Below are 26,120 nucleotides of genomic sequence, written 5' to 3' on the forward strand. Positions count from 1 at the left end.
TAAAAGAAAATTATTTTAATTTGTTTTTGTATTGGGTAAAATCGGGTAAACACAACGATGGTTCGTTATGAACCTTTGGGTCATGTGACCCGAAGGCAGCAAGAGGGTTAATGTTTGCACCTTCCTGCCAAAGCAAATTCCTTGTCTGTGCAAACTTTCATGGCGAATAAAACCCATTCTGATTCTAATGTTGTTTAAAGGTATACCTAGGCCTCTTCTTCATGAGTTGCCCTCTCTCAATCCTATTAATTCACCTGTTGGTAAGATTTCTCTTTACTCCCCAAAAATAATAATTTACATTTAGTCATTTAGCAGACGCTCTTATCCAGAGCGACTTACAGTAAGTACAGGGACATTCCCCCGAGGCAAGTAGGGTGAAGTGCCTTGCCCAAGGACACAACGTCAGTTGGCATGACCGGGAATCGAACTGGCAACCTTCGGATTACTAGCCCGATTCCCTCACCGCTCAGCCAACTGACTCCACGTCTATACGTGCCCTATTTTAAAAGAATGTTGTTTCTATACCATATGTTCATACCTACTGGAATATGTTTGTTTATAACGTGTGTTGGCGGAAGGTTTGGGTCTTACCTCATAAATACCTATTAGTTAACAAGATCAGAGAGGTGTCCTACAAACTGATCCACACATTTTACCCTGCAAGTCATTATTTGAAGAAATATAAAAAGGACATTGATTCCAACTGTAGCTTCTGTGGTGAGCATCCAGAAACTGTCTCACATTTGTTTTGGTACTGCTCAAGTGTAAAGAAATGTTGGCAAGATACTTGCAGATTTGTAGTAGACCATATTCTTGCTGATTTTGTATTGTTATGGGAGAATGTACTGTTTGGTTTTCATGGTTGTGATAGAAATAAGGAAAAACAATTTTATCTTATTAATTTTGTGTTATTGATAACCAAATATCACATTCATCGATGCAAATTTACTAATAGAAAACCTCTCTTTTTGATCTTTTACAAAGAATTAGAATTATACATTCAAACTATATTGTATTCCTTTAATGAGAAAGCTGTCAAAACAATTGATGTCTGTACTTTCTGTGGCGGGGTGCTTCTGACTACGCCACTCTCACAAATGGGGTGAGAGACCCTCAGTCGAGAATACTGTGACTTACGGCTAGGTTCCCTACACACGTCCTGTCCAATCAAATGAACCGTAACAGAGGTGGTGGTATCAAAAATATACAAAGTTTTATTTTACACACAATAGTAAAATAAAACGGTATTCATGACAGACATTGTAAAAATAATTCACGGCAAGCCAACACGACCAAAGCACACGAGGTAAGCACATCAAACCACTCCTCAAACAAAACAACTTGAAAACAAAACATAAACCAAAATGTAGGAAAAACAGTGGCAGGCACTAAACACCTGTAGTAGAAGATACAGGTATTAGTAATACAATAGCAGCAGTATTTAGAAATTAATAATTTACGATCAAAACATACCGACTGCTGTTGCGTTTAGACCCCGCAACTCACTTGATCACCGTCAATATCCCGCTGAATCCTTGGAACTGATGCCTAAAGCATTAGGTTACCCAAACAGTTAACAATTGCCTCCAGTACTACTCCTACTTAAACTATCGCGGGCCTCATTAAGGAATGAGCGCCAGCTGTGAGTTACCTAGCTCCTGGGTCCTAGAGCTACCCGGTTACATTTCTATAAGGTCTTCGTATGATTTTTGCTGTGTTGTACCCCCTTGCATTCTTGTATGTGTTTGCATACTCTGTAATTGATTGTATTTATGCATTTATGCAAAAACAATTTTATGTAAAAAAAAGTTTCGGACCTAGGAACAAGCTTCTGCGCAAGACTGGACGAGCCGGTCTGGAAAGATGGCGCGGTCCATTTCGCGCTCTCGCTTGCTTCACTTCGCCACTGAGCACTTTTCATAGAAATGAATGGGGACGCCATCTTGAAAGAATAATCTAGCTGTGTCTATTAATATACAAGTCTATGGTTCCGACCGTACGTTCTTCACAACCGCAATCTGTAGTATGATTTTGTCGGTAACAGTTATTAGCAATGCTAACGTATCCTGTATCTAGCACCTGCCTTTCTCCAGTTCTTTCAAATAGGTAATCTAGACAGGCGTTAGCAATAGGCTAGACTGCTATTCGTTTTCTGGCTATTTTTTCGAAAGCTTCCCTTCTAATGCCGACTACATCTAGTCTAGCTAGTCATTTGCTAAGTAAGGTAGAGCTATGTTGATCATGTGTTTAGAAACTTATTTCACATTCTACCTATGCTAGATACAGGAGACCGATCGTTTTACAGCCGACCGATCATTTTACAGCTGCAGTTTCAAGTTGTGAGATTTCAATAGGAAAGAGGTGTCAATGGACTTTGAGGTTCACTGTATGTCCATTTTACCCACCGAACTGTCTTATTCAACTATGACAAGGTACAATCGGTTTCCCAATCAATGACCCCTTTAAAGAAATCGCCACTGATAGGTTATGCATCTAAGGATCAAAGCAGTTTTGATCAATTTCTGCCTAACCTTGTGCACATGTCAAAGCTAAAGCAAAAACTTCAGCAATTCATTTGGCTGAGCAAAGGACTTTCAAACATTCTATAGATTGTATAGGGAAATGCATAGTTCATGTAACAATGTACAGTTAGGGAAGACAATACTTTCCTCATGTTTGGTTGTCATGACTAAGAGTGTGTTGTTCGAGACATTATTTGGTCATGGTGCCCAACCTGTTCCCCAACCTGTTCACATCTTTCTCAGCTGTTAAAACCTCACTAAAGGTGTTTTATTTGGCTCCTGGTCAACAGAGTCAATAATGAGGTTGCAAGGTGATAGAAAAGAACAGATAGACAGCACTTTCCAAATCTTACATATAGTTGCACTGAGCATTGTAAATTCTATGACAATCAACTTCAAATGAACATATGCTTTCTAGAACAATCAACTCAAAATTTCCCAAATCCTTAAAACATTTGTACTGGATGTGTTATTCTAATACTGCACACACGTGAACTTTGTTATTATTATATGGCAGACATTCTCCAATCCTTCAGTATTGCATTAGAAAATGAATGCATGCACAAAAGGTAATCTTGCATTTGATTGAGGCACACAATGTTAACAATTGTTCCATGGCTCCATTGGAGCTCATGTGAAGTATTTATGATGTGAAGGGAGCTGTGTTAATCCCTGCAGAGACTGATGGGAGAAAGAAGAGGAAAAGATGGAGAGTGTGGAAGGGATGGAGGAGGTGTGGTAAGAGAGAAGAGGTGGAGGTAACTGGGGGGGGGAAAAAGAAGGAGGTGGAATAATGAGGTGCCAATGGATAATGAATAATGAATAATAGGTCCCCTGCCAATCAACAACGCAGTGAAGTGTGAGATAATAACCAAAACAGCCGTGCTTGCTGACTGACTCTCCAGGTCTGTGTGTATGCCTGTGATGTCCCTTTAACCTTGGGGAGAAGAAACCATAGACTGTAAAAAGGATGGACGGTACAACAGCTCTGAAAAGTGAAGCCCCCTGGTCGCTGGCTGCAGTATAGGTCATAAGTCCCGCCCTCTCCATGTTAGCGGATGGGACATGAGCCAAACTAACAAGTGCACGTCAAATAATTTATTTCCAAAGATGGTTTCTGTCATTTTAGGTAGTTCCAATCATGCTGATGTGTGTTCAATTGCTCATTCTTCTGATCAGTTTGTTTTTAACTCGTTATTTGATTATATAAAAAGGGGTTTATTAATATGTGCTTGCGATTGGGTCGGGCGAGTGTATGGGTGGGACCTTGATACTGATACTGGGGCTCCATCACACATCACTACTGTGCAGACTCTGTCTTCAAATGACATCACCAGGTGGCAGCACCAAATATTTTGGCTTCATTTTGTACAGTGGGAGGAAGCGGAGACCATTCGTCCATCTTTTTACAGTCTATTGAAGAAACAGTATGGCTAGTGTGATCTTTTAAATATTTGATAAGAAAAAGGGTTTTGATTTTGCTACAGGGTATTCATTTTGTCTTTTTTTTTTTTTTTTTTGCAGACGCTCTTTTTTTAGCAGACGCTCTTATCCAGAGAGTATTCCTATCCACACATTACAGTATATTGTTTCTCACAGTTTGAAGTTACCTTTACAACAAGGTTCTGCTTTAACCCTTGTGTTATCTTCGGGTCATTCTGACCCATCAGTTATTGTGACCCACCGTCGTATTGCGTCAACTTTACCGCATACAAAAACAAAGTGAAGCATTTTCTTTTAACCGTTGGGCTGTCTCAGACCCCCCACATTGCGAAGGTTAAAAGAAAATTATTTTTATTTGTTTTTGTATTGGGTAAAATTGGGTAAACACAACGATGGTTCGTTATGAACCTTTGGGTCATGTGACCCGAAGGCAGCACGAGGGTTAAGAAGAGTAGTCTACTAAGGTCATGTGGTTTCATTTCTTAACCCTTGTGTTATCTTCGGGTCATTCTGACCCATCAGTCATTGTGACCCACCGTCGTATTGTGCCAACTTTACCGCATACAAAAACAAAGTGAAGCATTTTCTTTTAACCGTTGGGCTGTCTCAGACCCCCCACATTGCAAAGGTTAAAAGAAAATTATTTTTATTTGTTTTTGTATTGGGTAAAATTGGGTAAACACAACGATGGTTCGTTATGAACCTTTGGGTCATGTGACCCGAAGGCAGCACAAGGGTTAAATATGTATTCATATGCTGGTTAAGTAGGCTATTGAACAAAAGAACATCAAGTGTAGGCTATTTATATCGTAGCATGTAATAGTATGGAATGTTTCATCATGTTTATAATGACCTTGTATGACTGTTGATTTTACATGTTCGTCATTACAGTCAATACATGTCTGGATAGAAGTGGTCAAGTGTGAGACCCCTCCCATGCTGTGTTGCCATGGCATTGGAGTAGTGAAGCATGGTTTATGCTTCTGCGGATCTGCGTTCTTAATTTCATGTGCGGGTGTGCGGAGACGTGCTCAGCATTTACAGTTTTGCGGCCTTGTTGTGTAGATAGACATTGCATTTGTTTTGCACTAAGCGGCACAATCGCGTAAAATTGTGGTTTGTTCGCTTGTAGCGCAGGAAAACCTCACAGAATAAGTTGCTGTGGATTGATAAACAAAACAATATTTTTTGCGTCTTCCCCAATATAGTTAGGTAGCTATCTATCTACTATATCGGGGAAGACTCAAAAAACTTTCTGGAATGACGCGTTTGAGAGAACCAGTGAAACTGTATGAGGAGGAGATGGACGATGAGTTGGAAGAACGTATTTGCTTAGAAACAGAGACAGAAGACGCAACAAGGCTTTTGAATATGTCTCAAGCAGGTAAGGGAGAATACAGTGTGCTTGTTAGGCAGATGAGAACATGGACGAAGAGATGCGTTTCAAATTTTGCCGGCTACCCCGACTCTGTAATTACTCCTTCCGCCATCCAACCAATCATTGTTTGTGCGGCTCTACGGTCTGCCCACGTGTAGCTACACGCTTCGAGATTTTTGAGTTGGTGCACGTAGCATGTGTGGCCTTGCTGTGCGGCTCTCTGCGGCGTCCGTGGACCATTCTTCTCACCCTACGCAAACGCGTTTGACATTGAAGCATAAACCAGGCTTGACCTCATGAGTTCGACTCACAATGATATCCTTTCCTTGGAACTCTGTAAAAATGTTCATCCTCTCCCTGACTCTCTCTTCCTTTTTTCCTCTCTCCCATCCCCTTCCTTTCACTCCCTCCTTCTTATTGACCGACTTTCTCAAATGAATAATTGTTGGAATGCATGCTGCTTCAGCATTCCAAGTATTGTTCTTTGAATCTTTATTCAACTTCTTCATATTCTTGTTCTATTTCTTCCGTGACACCTTTCAGCGCCTTCAAATCTTCAGCTATTAAAACCGTTCAGCTATCAAAAAATTCAGCAGTTTCAGGCCATGACAGCTAAGACTTTTCAGCTTTCTACCTCTTATATTTGAATTAATATAAATCAATATTCATAATATTTTTAACACGGTTTTCCAATTGAGTTTTTTTTTCAAATCCTCTCAAACTTCTTAAAACTTCTTCAACTTCCAAATCCTTCTTCTTCCTCAATATTTCAGCTAGAGCCACCATTTAAACTTTAAAATGTTGACAAAACCCTAAACTATTTTTTTAAAATAATCAGCTTTTTAATATCTATTCAACTTTTTTCAATATCACTGATTATGTTTCATTACTTTTTCAAGCCGTTTCTGAGATTTACATGGGTTTGTATGTGAGAGCCTAGAGTGCTGACTGAAACGCTTATAGTGGAGGGGAGCTTCGAAATCTGTTTCAAAAAGTATTTCTAGTTTGCCAGCATTTTCACTCTTCATGCTTCATTTTTGGATCAATAGATAGCTAATTTTGTGCTGGTCATAGACAGTTGTCTGTGGAATCTAACAGACTTACACATTTGTTCAGAGCCCCACGAAAGCGAGAAAGTCCAACTCTCGCCCCATAGAGACCAATGCAGATCTAGTCACACATCTCTCAGAGAAAGCAGAAGGAACACATTTTTGAAACTGCCGGTAGAGTCGTATTTCTGACCGCACAGACATATTAAGGACATTTATGGTTTCGGCAGAGTCTTGGGTCTCTGAAAATATCCTTGTTTTTCGGACTGGACGTATAGTTTTGCGTCTAGGTTAACTTGTTTGAGCTGTGGATGCTAGGTTAATGTATGTTATTCTCTCTGCCTAGCTCGTTAGCAATCACAGCTGCGCCATCACCGTAGCAACCAAACAGACACGCGCCACTCAGTCTTTTACACAGGTGATTGGTATTAGCTGATTAGTGAGTCCCAAGACAGAGCTATTCAGTCAACTCGTCTCATTAAAAGACTCGGTGCGTTTACAGTGCGTTTACAGTGCGTTCACACTGCAGCGACGCGAATCGCTTGCCATCGCTCACCTTCCCACAGTTCACCACGCCCGGGGGCGTTTCAAACAAATTAATGTAGAATGTAGTTCTCTAAATAGGCCGCAAGGTGAAGCACGAAAAGTCTTTTAGAAAATGATTCCTGCTCCACAGTCTGGCATCTACACAATCTTTAGCTCATAAAAAAGAACGAGTCGTGCTAAGCTACCCAAAAAAACATCTGCCTGTCTCACAGGCACTTTTGCAGCCGCAGTGTATCACATGCAAAACACTGTCAGGGGCCGAATTTCTGTTACGCGCAACCATATCCATCCATGTTGACAAAAAGCAGCTACCTTATTGGTGTAGAACGATCACGTGTCGAACCGTGCCACCAAAATCCTATTACGCTCTGAAGAAACTAGTTCTGCATAAAACATAGACGCATCGACAATCGACTGGAATTTCAGCGACAAACTTTTTTTGGGTAGCTTAGCACGACTCGTTCTTTTTTATGAGCTAAAGATTGTGTAGATGCCAGACTGTGGAGCGGGTTGAAACGATAACAGGGTTCACCTTACGGCCTAAAAGTCTCTGTTTTAGTTGTCATATATGTCTATGGTTGTCATGGCCAAGTGTGCAGACTTGGGTTTACGTACTCGCAACATCGATCAAAATACAACTTGTATACAAAATACAAAACTGTTTAATAGACATACACAAAACGTTTTATTATATTATTCAAAATCTCTGCTAATCTGTCGATACGATAGGGAGTTCCAGCCGGGATAGCTAGCTAGTTACCACAGAACGAAGTTACGTAATGTGACTACACTGAATTTGAAAGTACAAGCACCAACAACTTCGGCAACCTTGCGCCATGAATCATTTTTTTTTTAATTAACATCTCTGTACGAATACAGCTATGTATCGTACAGGGTAAGCAGCCACACAAACGATTAGTTTCTCCTCCACCTTGAAACCTAGAAAGCTAGAAATGTTCACCATGGTTGCTACGTTACGAGAAACAAGAAAACACTCCGATTGGCCATCGCTAGCGAAAATCGCTCCTCATTTGCATAAAGTTGAGAAAATCTCAACTCGGTTGCGTCGGGTCGCTACCCACAATGCACCACGCAAGCGATTCCATGACTTGCCATCGCTCGCCTTCCCACAGTTCACCACTCGCGGGGGCGTATCAAACAGATTAATGTAGAATTGTAGTTCTCTAAAGTCACTGTTGTAGTTGTCATGGCCAAGTGTGCTGACTTGGGTTTACGTACTTGCAACATCGATCAAAATACATCTTGTATACAAAATACAAAACAGTTTAATCAGGGGCGCAACTACCCAGTGTCGGAGGGGTATGCAGCAACAATTTTGGCGCCCCCCCCCCCCAAATAAATAAATAAGTGTGCCGGAAATCATCATGTATGGGCTTTAAATAATAAAGGTTTATTTTCAAGTGTATCAGCCACTGTAGGCCTACCATAATGATACATAATTGTATGGTATTATTAACAATGTTAACAAATAATAAACAGTTGCAAATTGACAAACATTAACATTATCATTATAACCTATATAACATATAACCAATGCAACATAATGCCTTAAAATGCAAAAGTAAGCCTACAAACAAAGATCCTTTAGAACCCTCCTATAATGTAGCTTATGTAACAGTGTTGCTACCAAAGATTCTAGAGCGCTCTTTAGTTCCTACTAAATTGTAACATGGCATGCCTTTGCACTTGCCCATTTATCTAGTATTGCATCAAATGAAATACTTCGTGCCACACTGTTTTCTATTGAAATGACTGCTAATTGGGTTAAGCGATCATTACTCATGTTGGAACGAAGGTATGTCTTTATCAGGTTTAGCTTGCTGAACGATCTCTCCGCAGAGGCAACTGTCATAGGCATTGTTAGGAATACTCTCAGGGCTACCGTTAGATTTGGAAAAAACAAATCAAGGTTCTCCTGTAGGAGGACATTTAATTTATCCAGAGCCTTTTCATGACCCCTAAGTAGACGGCTTGCTGGGTAAATTTCCTGAATGATATCCCTTGAAACATCATTGGTAGCCAGGGCATATCTTGTCACTGATTCCTCCAACTCAGCTTTTGTCATGTGTTCCATTTTAAAGATGAACTTAAACTTTTCGGACATTAGCTGAAGATTGCTAAATCTGTCAGACAACTCCTGAATTACTGTGTCAACAATTACATTGAAAACCATGCACCTAAAATGGGTCTCAGGTTCCTGCTCATAATGGCCAGTGCTGGAATCATCACCATGAAATCTCTTTTGCTTTCTGAAATGTCTCTCTCTAAACTCAGGGGAAGCATCCATCTCAATGGCTATTTGGCGTGCAATGTCAAGGGATTTTTGAAAGCCCTCCACTCTATACTTAAGCAAGAATTCTTTAAGAGAATCTATCATTCTAATGGCAGTGTCCATTGAGATGTTCACTGCTTGCATTGCCTTGCTGACATAGGTGATCTCTGACAATAGATCATACCAAACCAAGAGGCACATGAGAAACTCCATGCTGACAATCTCGCCAGACAGTGACTTTGCTTCTGAGACAGTTTTGCCATCTTTTTCCACTTCCTCAAGCTTTTCCAAAGCATCAAGAATCCCCCCTAACTGGAAACGTACAGCTTTGACAGAGTCTAGTTTTGCCTCCCACCTGGTATCACTCAGAGGCTTCAGTGTAATGTCCACAAATTCTTTTAAAATATCCCACCTCTTCACTGAAGCCGAAAACATGGTGTACAGTCTTTGGAGAGTGCCAAAAAAGGTTAGACACACTCTGTTTGATGACGCAGCATCGCATAACAGGAGGTTCAGACTGTGGCTACAGCAGGGGATGAATAGTGCCTCTGGACACTTCTGCTGCACCAATGCTTGCACACCCTTGTGTATACCCCTCATATTTGAGCCATTGTCATAGCTCTGCCCCCTACAGTTAGCCAACTCCAAACCCAGATTATCCAGCACCCCAGTCAGTGTTTCTGTGAGGCCTTTACCAGTTGTGTCCGACTGTGAAGCCAACAAAAGACTCATTGATGGTGGCATTCTTGTTGTCGTCTGTATGAACATACCGGATTATTACTGAGGCCTGCTCCTGCTTTGAAATGTCAGGTGTGCAATCCAACTCCACTGCAAAGTACTTGGAGGCTTTGACCTGGGCACACATTTTAACAAGTACACACGCTGAAATTGAATCTAAAAATTCATTTGGAATGCACCAGGAAAGATATCCTGTGGTTTCTTCAGAGGCTACCTTTCTGAGATGCTCTGCTAGTGTGACATCATATTGTGCTATGACCTCAAGGACACCCAGGAAATTTCCATTTTTAGGATCTCCTAACTTAGCATTCTTCCCCCTCAGTGGCAAGTTCCTTTCTGCAAGGAAGAGTATGCAGTCGATCACTCTCATTAACACACTTCTCCAGTGTGCCTTTTCAGCATCTATGGCTCTTTGCAATGTTCTGTCAATGGTTTTACCAAGGCGTAAGCGGGATGCTAATTCGTTCCACAACAGATAAGCATTTATGTGATAACCACTGGTTTCATGGTGCTGCAGCGTTTTTGAAAGACACTGCCAATTATTGTACCCCACCACAAAGCGTGTGTCAACAACTCTAGCTCCACCAAAAAGCTTACATACAAAACAATAAACTTTATTCGTACTTTTGGAGTACAGTAACCAATCCCGCTGCACTTTTTCTCCATTGGACATTGAACGAAAACAGTATGCTTTGGAAAAACACCTTCTGCTCTTGTCTGATCTTGGATACGGCCCATCAGGACATTTCTGTGGGCCATTCTCAACCATACACTGCCTAAACGAGTCCTCAATCTGGTGTGGTGGTGGCCAGTCAGATGGATCTTCTGAGTAAGGCCTCGTCTCAGCCCTCTCCTCTTCACCTCTCTGTTCCACATTCTCTTCCACCTCATCTTCACCTATCTGTTCCACATTCTCTTCCACCTCATCTTCACCTCTCTGTTCCACATTCTCTTCCACCTCATCTTCACCTATCTGTTCCACATTCTCCCCCAATTCCTCCTCAGTGGTGAGTGGCTTTCCATCTCTGTCTGCACTATTTTACCCCCAAAAGGGACACAGTGAATAGGTTGGTCAACAGAACTTCAAACCATACTGGACATTTAGTTTTGTGTGGTCTAACTAACAGAACTCCTACCTGATGTCATCACTGGCCTCATCTCTACTTGCCATCGCCGACATCATGTCTGTCTCATTCACTTGCCTGTGTTCTTCTCCACTAACACACATTGTCAAAAAAACATTATGTAATAGATTTTCCATATGAGTTTTTCCATATTAATAATATTAAGAAATTAATCTGTTGGTATCAACTGGCTCCCCCTACACTTCCACCTAATGTTAGACCTACCTGTTGCCCTCCCCTGTCTTTCCTGATCCACCATCCTCACACCTGAATGAAATGAACTCACTGTTAAATATAGCAGCCTACATTCATTTCTTAAATCAGCCTAGTGATAGCATCAGATAAGACAACTATTATGCAGTAAGGTTGTGCTGCTGTTTTAAAAAGTACAAATATGGAGAGCCACTTAGCACAGACAGAAAGAGATATGTGACCCTGTAATTACAGCTTCCATGTCACCCAACAGATGTAACTAACGCTATAGCCTGTATGTCTGACAGCACAGCTAATATGAACAGCTAATGGTAAAACTGAATATATTATTGATTCCATGGTAAACCAGAGTTTTTGCACAAGTTATGTTTTCCAGCTTCTTGTCATTTATTGTGCAGGCTACCTTATATTTACCAGTTGTTATTTTATCTTAATAAAATTGAGATATGTCATGCATGGGATTGGTACCATAGGGTTTAACCAAAATCTAAATCTTGCTATCATAAACATTGGTTTGCATTAAGATAGCCGTAAACCCCACTTCAGCTGCTAGTGTTAGAAAACACTAGCGTTAGCTAATCTGAGAACAGTCTGTTAAGATGAATATTTGCAAGCCTCCAAGTTTTGTATCTACCTTGTTGCATGATGGTAAACCAGAGTTATTGCATTAGTTATGTTTTCCAGATTCTTGTCATTTATTGTACACAATGCTACTTTTTATTTTCCAGTTTTCAGCTCAGCAACCTCGTTTTTTCATATTCTAAACTAGCCTTAAACCCCAATTTGGCTGCTACATTCCCAGTGTTAGCAAACGCTAGCTGTTAACATGAATATTTGCAAGCCTTCAAGCACAGACGTGACACTTAAAATCCTACCTTTTGGCTTTCACCATCCACGTATTCAATTGCTGTTGCATCCCTCGACATGTCATCTCCCTTTCCCTCTTTCTTTTTCTATTTTTCGCCCCCGACAGCTTTTTTTGCTTTATCCATCTTCGCTCAGCGCTCACGGCGCCCCCTCTCCCTCTTCTATTTCAAAATTCTATGACGGAGTCTTATGAGATAGGGCGCCTACTCTAGCCTGTTAGTACTCTAAAATGTTATATAACATTGAGGAAATGCAGAAACGCACAACAGAAGCTAAATATTGAAAATATTTTTTATTTTTGCTATTTTTTTTGTTTACATTTATTATTTTTCACCATCGCTTTGGCGCCCCCATGGAGCTGCGCCCCTATGCGCCGCATATAGCGCATACCCACTTTTTGCGCCCCTGAGTTTAATAGACATACACGTTGACGTGTAAAAACCTTTTATTATATTACTCAAAGTCTCTGCTAATCTGTCGATACGACCGGGGAGTTCCAGCCGGGCTACTACTGTAACTAGCTAGTTACCAGAACAAAGTTACGTAACTAATGTGACGAGAGACTGAATTTGAAAGTACAAAAAACCCACCAGGAGCACAGACAACGTCGGCAAACCTGCGCCTGGCCTCATTCTTTTTATTAATGTCTTTGTACAAATACAGAGACGTATCGTACAGGACTGGATCGGTCATCGCTAGCGAAAATCGCTCCTCATTTGCATAAAGTTGAGAAAATCTCAACTCGATCGCGTCGCGTCACTACCCACAATGCACCACGCAAGCGATTCGCCTGGCTCCATTGAAAATGAATGGAAAACATGTTGTCGCTCAGCGACGCAAGATTTTCTCAACTTTATGCAAATGAGGAGCGATTTTCGCTAGCGATGGCCAATCGCAGTGTTTTCTTGTTTCTCGTAACGTAGCAACCATGGTAAACATTTCTAGCTTTCAGTTTTTAAGATGGAGGAGAAACTAATCGCCTGTGTGGCTGCATATCCAGTCCTGTATGATACGTCTCTGTATTTGTACAAAGACATTAATAAAAAGAATGAGGCCAGGCGCAGGTTTGCCGATGTTGTCGTTGCTCCTGGTGGGTTTTTTGTACTTTCAAATTCAGTCTCTCATCACATTAGTTACATTTACATTTAGTAATTTAGCAGACGCTCTTATCCAGAGCGACTTACAGTAAGTACAGGGACATTCCCCCCGAGGCAAGTAGGGTGAAGTGCCTTGCCCAAGGACACAACGTCATTTGGCACGGCTGGGAATCGAACTGACAACCTTCAGATTACTAGCTCGACTCCCTCACCGCTCAGCCATCTGACTCCCTAGTTGCATAACTTTGTTCTGGTAACTACCTAGGTACAGTAGTAGCCCGGCTGGAACTCCCTGGTCGTATCGACAGATTAGCAGAGACTTTGAGTAATATAATAAAAGTTTTTACACATGTCAACGTGTATGTCTATTAAACGGTTTTGTATTTTGTATACAAGTTGTATTTTGATCGATGTTGCGAGTACGTAAACCCAAGTCTGCACAATTGGCCATGACAACTACAACAGTGACTTTAGAGAACTACAATTCTACATTAATCTGTTTGATACGCCCCCGCGCGTGGTGAACTGTGGGAAGGCGAGCGATGGCAAGCGATTCGCGTCGCTGCAGTGTAAACGCACTGTAGAGCACTACTACACAACTACTACCACTACTAGTGCTGCTATTACTACTGCACCTGCTACTAATAATAATAATAATACATTTTATTTAAAGGCGCCTTTCTCAACACTCAAGGACACCGTACAAATTACATTTAAAAACAGCAAAAATAAAGAATGCAACAACATTAAAAACAGCAGAAATAGGCAGAGTAATTGACATTTAAGTGGAATATGCAGTTTTAAACAGATGGGTTTTGAGTTCCGATTTGAAATGGGGGAATGTGTCAATATTTCTGAGTTGGGGTGGTAGTGCATTCCAGAGACGGTGAGCAGAGCGGCTGAATGCTCTACTCCCCATGGTAGTGAGGCGGGCAGAGGGGACAGACAGATGTATGGAAGAAGAGGATCTGAGGGAGCGGGAGGTAGTGGGACCCTGGAGGAGATTAGACAAGTACAGGGGGGCGAGGTTGTGGATGGCCTTGAATGTGAACAGGAGGATTTTGAATTGTATACGGAACTGAACCGGGAGCCAGTGGAGCTGTAGCAAGACAGGAGTGATGTGGTGGATAGAGGGGGTGCGAGTTATAATGCGGGCAGCTGAATTCTGGACCAGTTGTCCAGCTATATCTTATGACTAGCCTGGGTGCCAGCCGAACTTAACCCGCCAATAATTTTTCAACAAACATGGCTGCTGCTGGAGAGCTGTGATGTGTAGAGTCTGTCATCGAGTCTGTTTTAGAAGACATCGACAGCGCATTCATTTTGAAAGAGGAACAGAGAAACGCGATCAAGGCATTTGTCGATCGAAAATATGTTTTTGCCGTCCTTCCTATGGGATTCGTCACATACTACGTTGCTCTGATTGGTTGTAGGTCTATCCAATTGAGCGAAGAGGCATTTTTTGTCCGGGTTCGGTTGAAACACGCCCCATACTCACAGACCAACGGAGCGGTATCAGACTCATATTCTGACTAGAATTATGAGTATGACAACGTCAGGCTATCTTATGCCACTACTACAACTACTAATTCTGCAGATGCTGCTAATATCTCTTTTACTACTATTGCTAATGGGACTGTTTTATTCTAGTATGCCACTGATACTGTATCTGCTACTGCTATTACTATCCCAGCTATAATTTCAGCTACTAAAACATAATTATATGACGTAATATAATATGTTTACTGCTTCTTCAAGTACTTCTACAGTTTAACAGTGCAGCTTTTGGCTTCTTTTGCATTGTATTTCAGCTCTTAGCTTTGTAAAATGCTGCAGTTCATCTTCCACACTGCCAGTTTCATGTTTTCCTGCTGTGCTGGTCTTGACTTTTTGGCATTAACACTTTTTCAGCACAGCCATTGGAATATTCAATATTTTCAGCAATTTAACTTAATTTCATCTTTGCGCTTGCTGGTACATTTTCGGATTTCTGTATTTTCAGCAATTTTTGAAATTATTTTCGTCTTTTCTCATTTCTGTATTTTTAGCATTTAAAAAAATATATTTTCAGCTAATTATTTCTGTATTTTCAGAAATTTTCAGCTTTCAGGTTTTAGCTTTCCAACGCATTTTCAGCAGGAAATGCATTTTCTAGTTTAGAAATGGACACAGGAGTATGTGCTGTTGGGAAACATCAATATCAACACCTGCAATGACTTAGGCTGCTGACAGTACAAACCACCAGTTGTCCGAAAAACACACTAGAGACTATTTACTTTAGCTTGGCAAGGCTACATTCGGTTGTTATGAAGTAAAGAGGAAATTAAAGGCAGGGTAGGCAATGTTGTTGGGAAGCACTGTTTTGTCATATTAGCCTTAATTAACTTGGCACTCAATGCGTGTTACTGTAGTTTTGTGGGAGGGGGTGGGATATTTTAGTTTGAATCGTGTCCCCAGCTTTAATTGGTTAAGACTAGAAAAACCGTCTCTGGAGGAGTTGATCCCTCACTGAATTGCTCCTCCCAAGATCTCTTCCATTTTTTCACCTCTTGTGAGTTTTTCCTTGTCTTTTTAGAGGGTTTAGGTTGGTTGAGGGGCAGTTCTATGGGTTTATGTGAAGCCCTCAGTGACATTGCTTGTCAAAAGGGCTATACAAATACATTTTGATTTGATTTAGAAGGTCTGACTGGAAAAATGAGGCTTGTTACGTTATATCCAGCTTTGTTACTGAAGGTCAAGTACATAAAGTAATCATAAAGATCCCATGACATGCTGTTTTTGGATGCTTTTATATGGTCCCCTAATACTGTATCTGAAGTTTCTTTCCCGAAATTCAGCCTTGGTGCAGAATTACAGCCACTACGAGCAGTCCCACAATGAGCTTTCCTCAGGATGTGCCGTTTCTGTGTCTGTAGCTTTAAATGCTATGAGAAAGAAAGAGGCAGGGCTAACTGCCATTGCAAGCCATGATGTCTCGAGGAAAAAACAATATCACGCTCGCACGGTCGTAGCTCATTTTCTCATTGGTGGGCCAAATTAACCTTCCCTATTGTGACATCACAATAGGAACATTTTCAAAACCGAGCATTTCAGCTTTCATTTTTGTCAAAGGCGGAAAAGAATACCCAGGGCTTGGTTTACACCTATCAAAAATTCTAGTCACTGGGGGACCAAAGGCAGGCTAGGGGAACTCATATTAATGTTAAATAACCTCCTAAAGTGAACATTTCATGTCATGGGACCTTTAAGATAATACAGAATATTAATCCAACCCAGTCTCATCCCAACTCGTCAAATATTGACGCTTGGGCAGAGCCCTTTGGCGTCACTATACCGACGCCGGGGGACGCCTTTTTCGTCGTTTTTTGACGCCTAGGGACGCACATTGACTTCCACGTTAATATGTTCGGCTTTTCCCGTAGAAAATTGTGAAATATGGCGTCGTATTTTGACGCATTAGGTCTCCCATAGATTTTGATGAGTGGCTTTCGGATTTTTACGAAACGTCACCAAAATAAGTCGGGTGATTTCGTAAAAATCCGGCCGATGTGCTTTCAACATGATTTTTTGTTATATCCAAGACATAAACGTTATAAATGACATAAACCTTATTTAAGGACATAAAGGTTATTTATAAAATGTACTGATACAAAATAAACCGATCTAAAAACATAGGCTATATGCATAAAAAAAAAAAGAAATAAAAATACGGCTGGGGAGGAATATCCTTTTATTTTAATCATAATTTTAAGCCCATGGAAGCAAGCATGTCAAATGCACTGACAGCAAAACCTATAAATTATCCAACATTATTGTAATTTTATTATTACACACAAGTCGCTGAAAAGTTTGACGCTCAAGATCTGGCTGGAACTACTTCTTGTCAACTAAACCTCCGCTCTCTCGTTCTGAAAAGGTAAGCTATTATCGATGAGGTAAACGTATATTTAAGATACTATCCTATACAGTTTTTTAAAATTGTTTTTTAGGTTGGTTTAATGTTATTATGTTTGACGTACATTGCCCGGTGCTTTGCATCACCAATATAAATTAATAAACTGCAAAAATAGGCTAATACACTGTGCTAGCTAGCTAGCTAGTCTAACGTTATGTCACGCAAGGTCATGAACCGGTGCATTCATTGGACTCAGACCAATGTTTATCTTTGCTGGCGTGGTCCTTTTTACATCTCATAGCTTGCTAGGTATGACATTTATTGTATTGTATTTTTTATCTTTTCTTACTTGCAGCTCAAGTCACGCATTTTCTGGAATATCCTTATTACCTCACCATATCCTTGCCTTACAGTAGCCTATTTCATAATTTATCAGGACGTACCTGTGTATACCTGTGTCCACCTATCTCTGTCACCTGTATTACGCCCTCCACAGGCTCTGCCTGTCTTTCTGTTTCTGTCTTTCTGTTTGTCTGTGTTTGTGTGCATCTCCAGGCTCCAGTGATCCAGTCCATCCTACCTGCACAAGATCCACACCTGCGGTCCAGTTTCCCAATAACTTGCGGTGACATACCCTGGTTTGCCCTCCACTCACCGCCAGATCGTTGTTTTTACAACCTGGTTGCTACGTTCAAGGCCGCCTTGTACTTCCAAGTCTATTATCTACTATTTGTATTCAAAGTGTTCTAATATTGCACTTTCTTGTGTCCCAAAGAAACATCCCACTCGCCATCTGCCCATTTGTCTGTCTGCTCTTTCAACTCAATGATGAGTGATTTGCAGTTGATGGAATTGGAGGATGAGCTCAGGAGTGCAGATACATTTATTGAACATCTCAAGACAGAAGAGGTAAAGTAGCTTCTGTTTTGTCTATAGTTAACAGTATTCCTTCTTACCAGTCCATATAAGATACATGGAGGCGTATTTAAAAGACATGAATCAGAAGGGTTACACTACTTTAACTGCTTTTTCTGTCAGTAGTCCGAAGGCATTTCCCATATTGGTAAACCTTTCTTAAACCATGTTGTAATTCTAGACAGAGAAGAACAGACAGAAAACTAGGACTGCATCACCAAAACCTGTTCATTGGAAGAAGAGGGACCACAATGGGGACATTGTTCACCAGCGCCCACGAGCCCTTAGAAAGCAGTCAACATCAAGACCAGACGAAGGAGGACATGTTTCTTCTTCACAGCCATTAGACCATGGCCAACACCTAGACCATGGTGATTAATCTTTTGTTCCAAATGCTGTATTTCAACAGTGTGTTGTGGCAATGTTGAAGTTATGATATTATTCTTTTTTCTCCTCCCTTTTGAAGATTTTAATATGCAGCAGCTTGAGGACCTTCTACAGGACTCAGAGAACATTGAATCGCAAGATTTTGTTCAGCAGCCACCATTGTCCAGTTGGAGTCAAAGGCAAAAAGAGGTCCAACAATGTTGGCAACAGGCGAGGCCACAGAACCTTGACAATTTACTTTCTGCTGAGAACATCGTCCAGATGACATGCAATCACTGTCACGTGAAAGAAGCTGTCATCCGTTGTGGGGAATGTATGCCCTCAGAGTGGTTTTGTGCTGAGTGTGATGGCTTGGTACATAAACACCACACTCTACACAACAGGCAAACCATCATGGATGGATTTTTCAAATACATCCCGCCAACAGAGTCTGTGACACTCCATGATGGAAAATACATCATTTGTGAACAAGGTTGGCGTTTCTTTTTAAATTGATTGACAATTTTCTTAACAGATCATTCTTATCTGAAATTGAAATGTGTTATTTAAGTCATTACTCACAACCCAAACATTCTTAATTGTATACCTTATGGTTCTTTGCCTTGCAGATTGTGTTCTGCCAACAGCTCTACCTCAAAGGATATGCTCCTGTGACACCGCTGATGCAGCAGTCTCTGTTGGTAGATCCATCATACTGGTTTGCATAAATGGTAGGATCTTGTTAAACTGTTGAATTTTTTTATATAACACATTACTTTGGTTTCATGTTATTGATTTGCCTTTCATGTGCTCTCAGGCCGTTATGATCTTCACGTTCCGGTGCTAACATGCAAACATTGCAACCAGAAATGGGCTCCAGAAGTCAGTGACTTTGTAAAGAGTGGTTACTGGCCCGCTACCATGCAGGCACAGACACTGTTCCACCAAGATCTCTTCCATTCCTTTGAGGCTATGAAGACAGCAGCTCCAGGAATGTCCAGACAAGCCTTTACAGCAATGTTGGACCAGAGAACAAAGCAATATGGAAGAGTAAGTAAAAAGCAGTTCAGGGTCCACAAGTGGCTGTAGTAGGTAGAACATATTTCAGATAATAGACTGAAGACCTTACCACACAAAAGTCATTTGCATCCTTATGGATTTGAAAAGTTGCATACAAAACATACAAAGGCAAAGATGTAGTTTATCGTTCTTGAAAGCTGTATTATATTCTTTCCTTTAGACTGGCAAAGTGAATGCAGATGCATTTCAGAGAAGTTTTCTGCAATTTGTGTACTGCAACTATGAAGAGAACCAACTTCTTGGAAAGGAGCCATTGGTCTGTCCAGCCTGTAGCCCTGAAATGGTGGCTGTTTCTGTGGATGGCAACAGAAAGTTGTACAGGTTCCAGAAAACAAACCAGTGAGTTCTGTGCACACATTATAAACAGCCAATGTAGTTAATATACAGTATGTCCAGCTGTTAATGTCACTGTTAATGTCAATGTTTTTGCTACATATATAAAAGGTCCTATTACAAAGGTAGTCCATAATACATTGTCTTAAAGGAGTGAAGAGCCAGGGTTCTTCAATGGAGTGTTTTTAGCCCGAGACTCTGAAGTGTCCAGTTTTGTTGAGGAGGTCCGGGGAACTGTCAAGAGTGTAAGTTTTACATTATTCTGAACAACATTTATTGGGAATATTTTGTAACTAATTAAAGTTAAAGTAGAAAACACGATTGCCTTTGGAGAAGGGAGTCTATGATCAGGTGGGGATACAGCACTAGATTCTTATCCAGGGGGCACAGTACATTCATACTGCATATTGCTTTATCCTTCAAATGTAAGATAGGTCAGGCCAAGTGTGGAAGAAATTGTGATTTCCTGTGTGCTTACATTATTCACTAATCAATAGAACTAGTCATTGGATACTAGTTAGTATGTTCTCATGTAAGCTTGCTATTAATAAGAGTAGATTGTGTCTGTGTGTCAGGGTTAATAGATGTTCGGGATCAGGAGAAAGTACTGGGTAAACGTCCGTTGTCATGACTACAAGGAGAGCGCCAACTATGATCTCTCTAGTCTGAGTGGTCATGTGTTGGGAGCTGTGAATCTCTTTCTCTGAGACTGTTGTAACGTCATTACTGCCTGACTGTCACTATCTATGTTTACATTCCTGTGCCCTATAAAAGATGGTCCTCCGGCCTTCAGAGCCGGGAGAGACATGATTGAGACCTAAGCCTGGTGTTGTGTTGTCATTTAGTGTCAAAACACTTTCTTCATCAAAAGACAGAATCTTGACAGTTAATGTTTGCGTGAACAGTCCTGCAATCTAGTGTACTTTAATTAACTATTGTCATGTTCAAATGATTTACTTTGGTAGACTGCAGGGAAAGCGATGTGTGGTGACTCCCAATGGAATGCAGCAAGAGAGACTTCAAAGCGGGCCAACAAGTTGGATGAAGAAGGTGTGGAAATTGCTGTGTGTAGTAGACATGGATTTCTTCTCAAAGGTTGGTATGGGTCTGATTAAGTAGTAGTAAAAAGATAAATAATATATATTTATATTATGATATAATGCCTCTTTCATGTGCATTGTGCTTTTTTGTAAAGGTCTGAATATGTATAGAGGAGAAATCTTTGCATATCCAATGTTTCTCCAAAAAGAGTTCCAGAGTGCTAAATTTTTGGCCATGGATGTGACCTGCCGATATGTGCCATACTTGACAAAAGTGTCAGAGGCCCTGACTCATCTTCAACCCCTTCAGGAAATGAGGCATTGCTTGTCTGTGATGCATGCCAAAGCCCACAATACAAAATGCGAGGTGATGCTTTTAGCTACTTGACCTTTACATTTTAGAGTATGATGTGGCAAACTGAGTGTAAAATGCCATAATAAATGACAATAGCCATACCACAGTGGTCTGGACTGACCCATACAATAACCTAGGAGTGCGTTTAAAGTTTTTCTGTAGCCCCTAAGTGCTGCCCTCTAAAGTTGGTAATCTCAGGATATGCTTTAATATCGTGTGTCCACACCGCTTTACACATTATCTTCTTCCTGTAGATTCTGTGGACTGCAAGGAACCAGGAGGGTGCCGGCACCACTCTCAGTGAAGAAGTTGAGCAAGTGAATAGTTTTCTCTCCAGATGTGCCCTTACCACCAAGTATATGGCCAAGTCAGGTTTGTAAGCTTATTTCCCCCTGCCAGCCTGCAAATGTACATGTTTTACAAAATTGTATTTTGATTTTGTTTTGTTTTTCACAGTAAGAACTGACATGCTGACTGTCCATGCTATGGGGTGGAATGAACGGAAAGAGAATGGCCTCCATATAGCCTTGTCTTCCAGATTCAAGAAGGTATGTTCACGTACTGAAGATGATTAACTATTTAAAGCAGTTACATTTAAACGTAACTTTTACTTATTATACCCAAAATGCATCACGTTGTTATAGTACCCCCTAGTAGACATTGTAGTGGTACAGGACCTCTGGTATTTTAAAAGACTGCCTTCTGTATTGCTGTTTTCAGACAGTAGAGAAGACTGTGGATGTAGCTGAGAGCCTGAAGACAATGCAGGAGCAGTTGCATTGCTGTGATGACATGCTGAAACAATGGGTTGTTGATGTCAAGCAGTGGGCCAGTAGCAGTAAGAAAAATACTTAATATATAAACACTCTCAGTCACTTGGTTGTAATGCATATCTGTAGCTTAAATGTTAAAAGTTTATTTATGTTATCTTTAATCAAGGAAGTGCAGCACCTGGTCCTGTTGATGCTCAAAGTTTGCAGATCACAATCAAAGCACTCTTTGTGAGCATTTGTCAGAAAAAGCACTACCTTTACAGACAGAATGGTATGTATAGTGTAAACATAACTAATGCAGATAAATCTTAGGCTATACTGATATCTTCATTACCATGGCAGCTCTTTTTACGTACTATTGTTTTTACTGTATTTGCAGATCGCAACAAAAGGCGACAGAAAATAACTAAAAAGATAGCCCAGGAAAAGAAACGGTTGCTGGAAGACATCCAGAGATACAACCAACAGCCTGATGGTGACCTTGTGGACACAGACTTAGTTGTGCAGAAACTCTCTAACAAAGCTGCAGAGAGCATGATCTGGCCTTGGCAGGAACAGAACACAGGTGTTGCATCAAGATTTAACTTTAAGTATGCATATAAACTGTCAATTAATAGTAATTTGTTTATTAATGTCAAATGTTTTTATTCCTTTACAGACGGTGTGGACATCCTCACAAAGAAGAAGCTCTTTGACCACGTAATGCTTGCCTCACGACTAAAAGAGGAAAAGCAGATCCTTGTGAAGGAGATGCTGCAGCACTGCCAGTACCTCAAGGACTCAGTGGCAAAGGTCCAGACACTGATGGGCACTGTTTTAGTGAGCACACAGACAGGAAGTAAGTGTAAATCAAATTATCTGGCTACATGCACTTTCAAATTTATAGGTCAAATTATTTAAGTGGAAACCAATCCTGCTAGTATAGTCTTCGGTAAATTAATTTCAACATCAATTAACAACATTTCCAGGCTTGCCAAATGGATTAACCGAGGAGGGGTCCAAGGGCCTCATCAGTGCACTAAAGAGAAGACTGCAAGACCTGAGACTCCAACAGCAGACCATAGCAGGCACCTACAGATGCACTCTCAAACCAAGTAACAGACTGGTGGAAGAGGAGGACAGGGAAATGGAGGAAGACATGGACTGGCAACGTGGCAACAGCTCGGATGATGATGATAGTGATGAGGAGGAGGATGCAGAGAATTGAACTCAAGTCACTTGGATTTGAATCACTCAGTCACAGCTGTAATCGCCTGAGACCTAACTTGATATACTGTGATGTATACTATGTGTTCTCTCCCTTTGATCTCTACCTGTAATGGCCCAGGCGAGTCAATTGCAACAGAGGCTGCCTACAGAGCATGACTGCAGCAGAGCACAGAGCATTATTTGTAAATGAGTGGTAGAACATAACACTTAACTTATAACTTATAAAAAGTAGTCAAAAGGTATACCGCGGTTGAAACGGTATAGCCAAATCTCTCCCGATAGACACATTTCTTCCGTCGCACGGTATATACCGTCATACCGCCCGGCCCTAATAGACAGATACAATCTGTCTATTAAGTACTTAACTTATAACATGGGTGAGTTGGTGACCTAGCTAACGTTTTCGGGTTTTTGTTTTAGATTCACTGTTAGGTAAGGGAGTGCGCTGGCTCCGCCTTCCCATTGCGGGGAGGGCCAGCGGCTACCAGGTTTTGGTTTTATTTTCACTAACTCAGTCTTGTTTTTCTGTTCAATAAACTTTGGTATTATTTTTTACATACATTGACATGCGTGGTTGGACTCACCTTATGTTGGCTGGCAGATTGGGCAATTGGGAAATTATGGGGATAAATTATTCATTTATTCATCATATATTTATTCATCATATATTTAAATTATCCAGATTGTTTTTGAAAAATTCAGATTTAACTCAGAGACAACTATCATCTCAATATTTAGGCTACCACACACGTTAATATTGATTAGTGACCATTAGTGAAAATCCGAGTCTGGATGAGGATCAAGTTCTGTGTGTAATATATGGTGCGTTCGACTTCAGGCAGCGCCGGCGTCGCCTGCAGCCCGGCTGACTTGAAGCAGCCAATGGTATTCTCAGATTCAAGGCAGCCGGCTGTCGGCGCTGCCGGCGCTGCATGAAGTCGAAAACACCTAAAGTCTCATGGGTAGGCTAATCCCTCGATGCGTCATTTCATTTAGAATACTACTCCATTGCCAACTAGGGCATTTAATGCTAATATTGATTACCTCTTCAACACCTCCATTATATTATAATCTATTCATACATACTTTGTATGTGATATATTTACATTTAGTTATTTAGCAGACGCTCTTACGTTTTTATTTCAAGTCTCCACCTTCGATGTTTCAGTGAGTGCTGTTGGCCGTGTTGCGTCTTTACATTTACATTTACCTTTAGTAGACGCTCTTATCCAGAGCGACTTACAGTAAGTACAGGGACATTCCCCCCGAGGCAAGTAGGGTGAAGTGCCTTGCCCAAGGACACAACGACAGTTGTCATGACCGGGAATCGAACTGGCAACCTTCGGATTACTAGCCCGATTCCCTCACCGCTCAGCCACCTGACTCCCCCACCTGACACCTGACTCTATATAAATCGTTAAGATGTTTTCAAACCCTAAACTTGTAAACTTTGAAACATGTAGTTGAACTACAAATATTGCATCGTTCAACATCTCGATTTAGTGTTTAATGGAATACGTTTGTAGTTCTTTTAGTAATTTGTGTTTTACACCAATATCATCTCAAATTTTATATCAGATTGATCAGAAATTTACATTTAAAATGTACATGTATTATAGATCAATAAGCATTATATATAATCAGCACTACAAAAGTAAACTTTGGCATGTATTTTTTTCATACTTTTTATTTTATATTATATTCAAGTTTTGAATGTTTTTGTCACACTCTGCATGGAATGTCTCAATGGAGCAACATGCACATTTTCAGCCCGGTAGCAGCATACATTGGAGTACAAGACACATTTTAGATTTGGAAAATGAACATTTCAAGGTGGCGCTGATGAGCCTCTATCTGGCTTAGAGGTAAGGCCATATGAAAAAAAGTATTTACTAGTCCAAAATATTCGTCAAGGCAAGCCACGAACATGTACCACCAAGGACAACAAACCCCTAACCCTAGCGCGGTCTGTTTAGACCATGTCTTACGCAGAGCAACTAATCATCTTTTAAGTTTGGGGATAAACAAATGCACAAGTGGGTCTGTACCCTGATATTGTTTGTGCTAAACCAGGACTATGTGCCACCGAAACATAATTTGACTTTGACCACTGATGGTAGTCTATTTAGATTATGAATGGTCTTGGAATCTATACTTGGAAAGATACCTCACTGCAATGGCAGATTTGGATTTTAAAAAGACTTTGTCGTATAACAAAATCAAACCCATTTTTGGAAAGGTCTTAGCTTGCAGGTTCATTTATGTAAGTTTGACACATTCCTGTAAACCCTTATCTGATATATTGACCTTTGAACCCTTGCCAGGGGTCACCTTAAAGCCCTATATTTAGTAACCCTAATTAGGGTAATTAGGGTTAGGGTTCCTTTCATGGCACACAGTTCTGGCTAGGTACAGTGAATAACTGGGGTTAGATAAATTGTGTCTTTCAGTTTCATAACCCTAGCCCCTACAGGGGATCAACAGCGCCACCTAGAAAAGGTAATTTCCTAAAATTCAATTTATTTTTTCAGCTGAGGCTAGGATCAGCCTGGGATTTTGTATTTAGACCAATATTGACCCTCTTCAAATCATACTGGAACCATGTTTGAAGATTATGATGTAAAATAATGTTAAGTAAAGGTTACATATAAAGACATTTAAATGTTGACTTTTCGAGTACTGATACATTTTGTCTTTCATAAAAGACCAATGAATGTATATTTGTCATATTAAGTGATTTAAATGTAACTGAGGACAAAGATCTTCTCAAAAAATTAGTTTTTAAATTGAAAGTAAAAAGAACTACATTTCCCAGAACCCCGCCAATGTTTTAACGCTAATATGCGCCATATTTGTAGTCCATGTAAGTTCACTATGGTTATAA

At 40.6% G+C, this 26,120-nt stretch overlaps 2 protein-coding genes across 4 annotated transcripts in view; one reads left to right on the forward strand and one right to left on the reverse strand.

The window, feature by feature from the left end:
* cpb1 (carboxypeptidase B1 (tissue)) overlaps positions 1–26,120 on the reverse strand; it is a 490,881-nt gene that overhangs the window by 82,189 nt on the left and 382,572 nt on the right. The window lies entirely within an intron of this gene.
* On the forward strand, positions 17,524–23,795 carry LOC134034602 (uncharacterized). Of its 3 annotated transcripts, XM_062479029.1 has the most exons (18): positions 17,524–17,846; positions 17,941–18,074; positions 18,262–18,451; positions 18,547–18,939; positions 19,076–19,177; positions 19,264–19,496; positions 19,687–19,865; positions 20,011–20,104; positions 20,825–20,954; positions 21,055–21,266; positions 21,509–21,626; positions 21,711–21,802; positions 21,975–22,092; positions 22,194–22,298; positions 22,407–22,592; positions 22,686–22,865; positions 22,996–23,464; positions 23,619–23,795. In XM_062479029.1, exons 2-17 carry the CDS (start codon positions 17,991–17,993, stop codon positions 23,232–23,234), a joined length of 2,655 nt encoding a protein of 884 aa, XP_062335013.1. In that variant the 5' UTR covers positions 17,524–17,846; positions 17,941–17,990; the 3' UTR covers positions 23,235–23,464; positions 23,619–23,795. The 3 variants fall into 3 exon arrangements, with proteins under 3 accessions (XP_062335013.1, XP_062335015.1, XP_062335016.1); XM_062479031.1 differs by lacking the exon at positions 22,686–22,865 and having other exon boundaries at positions 17,526–17,846; positions 22,407–22,502; XM_062479032.1 differs by lacking the exons at positions 17,524–17,846; positions 17,941–18,074 and having other exon boundaries at positions 18,314–18,451; positions 18,561–18,939.

Source organism: Osmerus eperlanus, chromosome 15 (genome assembly GCF_963692335.1).
Source record: "Osmerus eperlanus chromosome 15, fOsmEpe2.1, whole genome shotgun sequence".
NCBI lineage: Eukaryota > Metazoa > Chordata > Actinopteri > Osmeriformes > Osmeridae > Osmerus > Osmerus eperlanus.

What these genes read in the sequence shown, in the direction of transcription:
- LOC134034602 (XM_062479029.1), top strand. Translation starts at nt 17,991, where the DNA reads ATGATGAGTGATTTGCAGTTGATGGAATTGGAGGATGAGCTCAGGAGT. An exon ending in CTACCTTTACAGACAGAATG is followed by an intron (nt 22,299 to 22,406) that starts GTATGTATAGTG and finishes CTGTATTTGCAG; the next exon opens with ATCGCAACAAAAGGCGACAG. An exon ending in AGTGAGCACACAGACAGGAA is followed by an intron (nt 22,866 to 22,995) that starts GTAAGTGTAAAT and finishes CAACATTTCCAG; the next exon opens with GCTTGCCAAATGGATTAACC.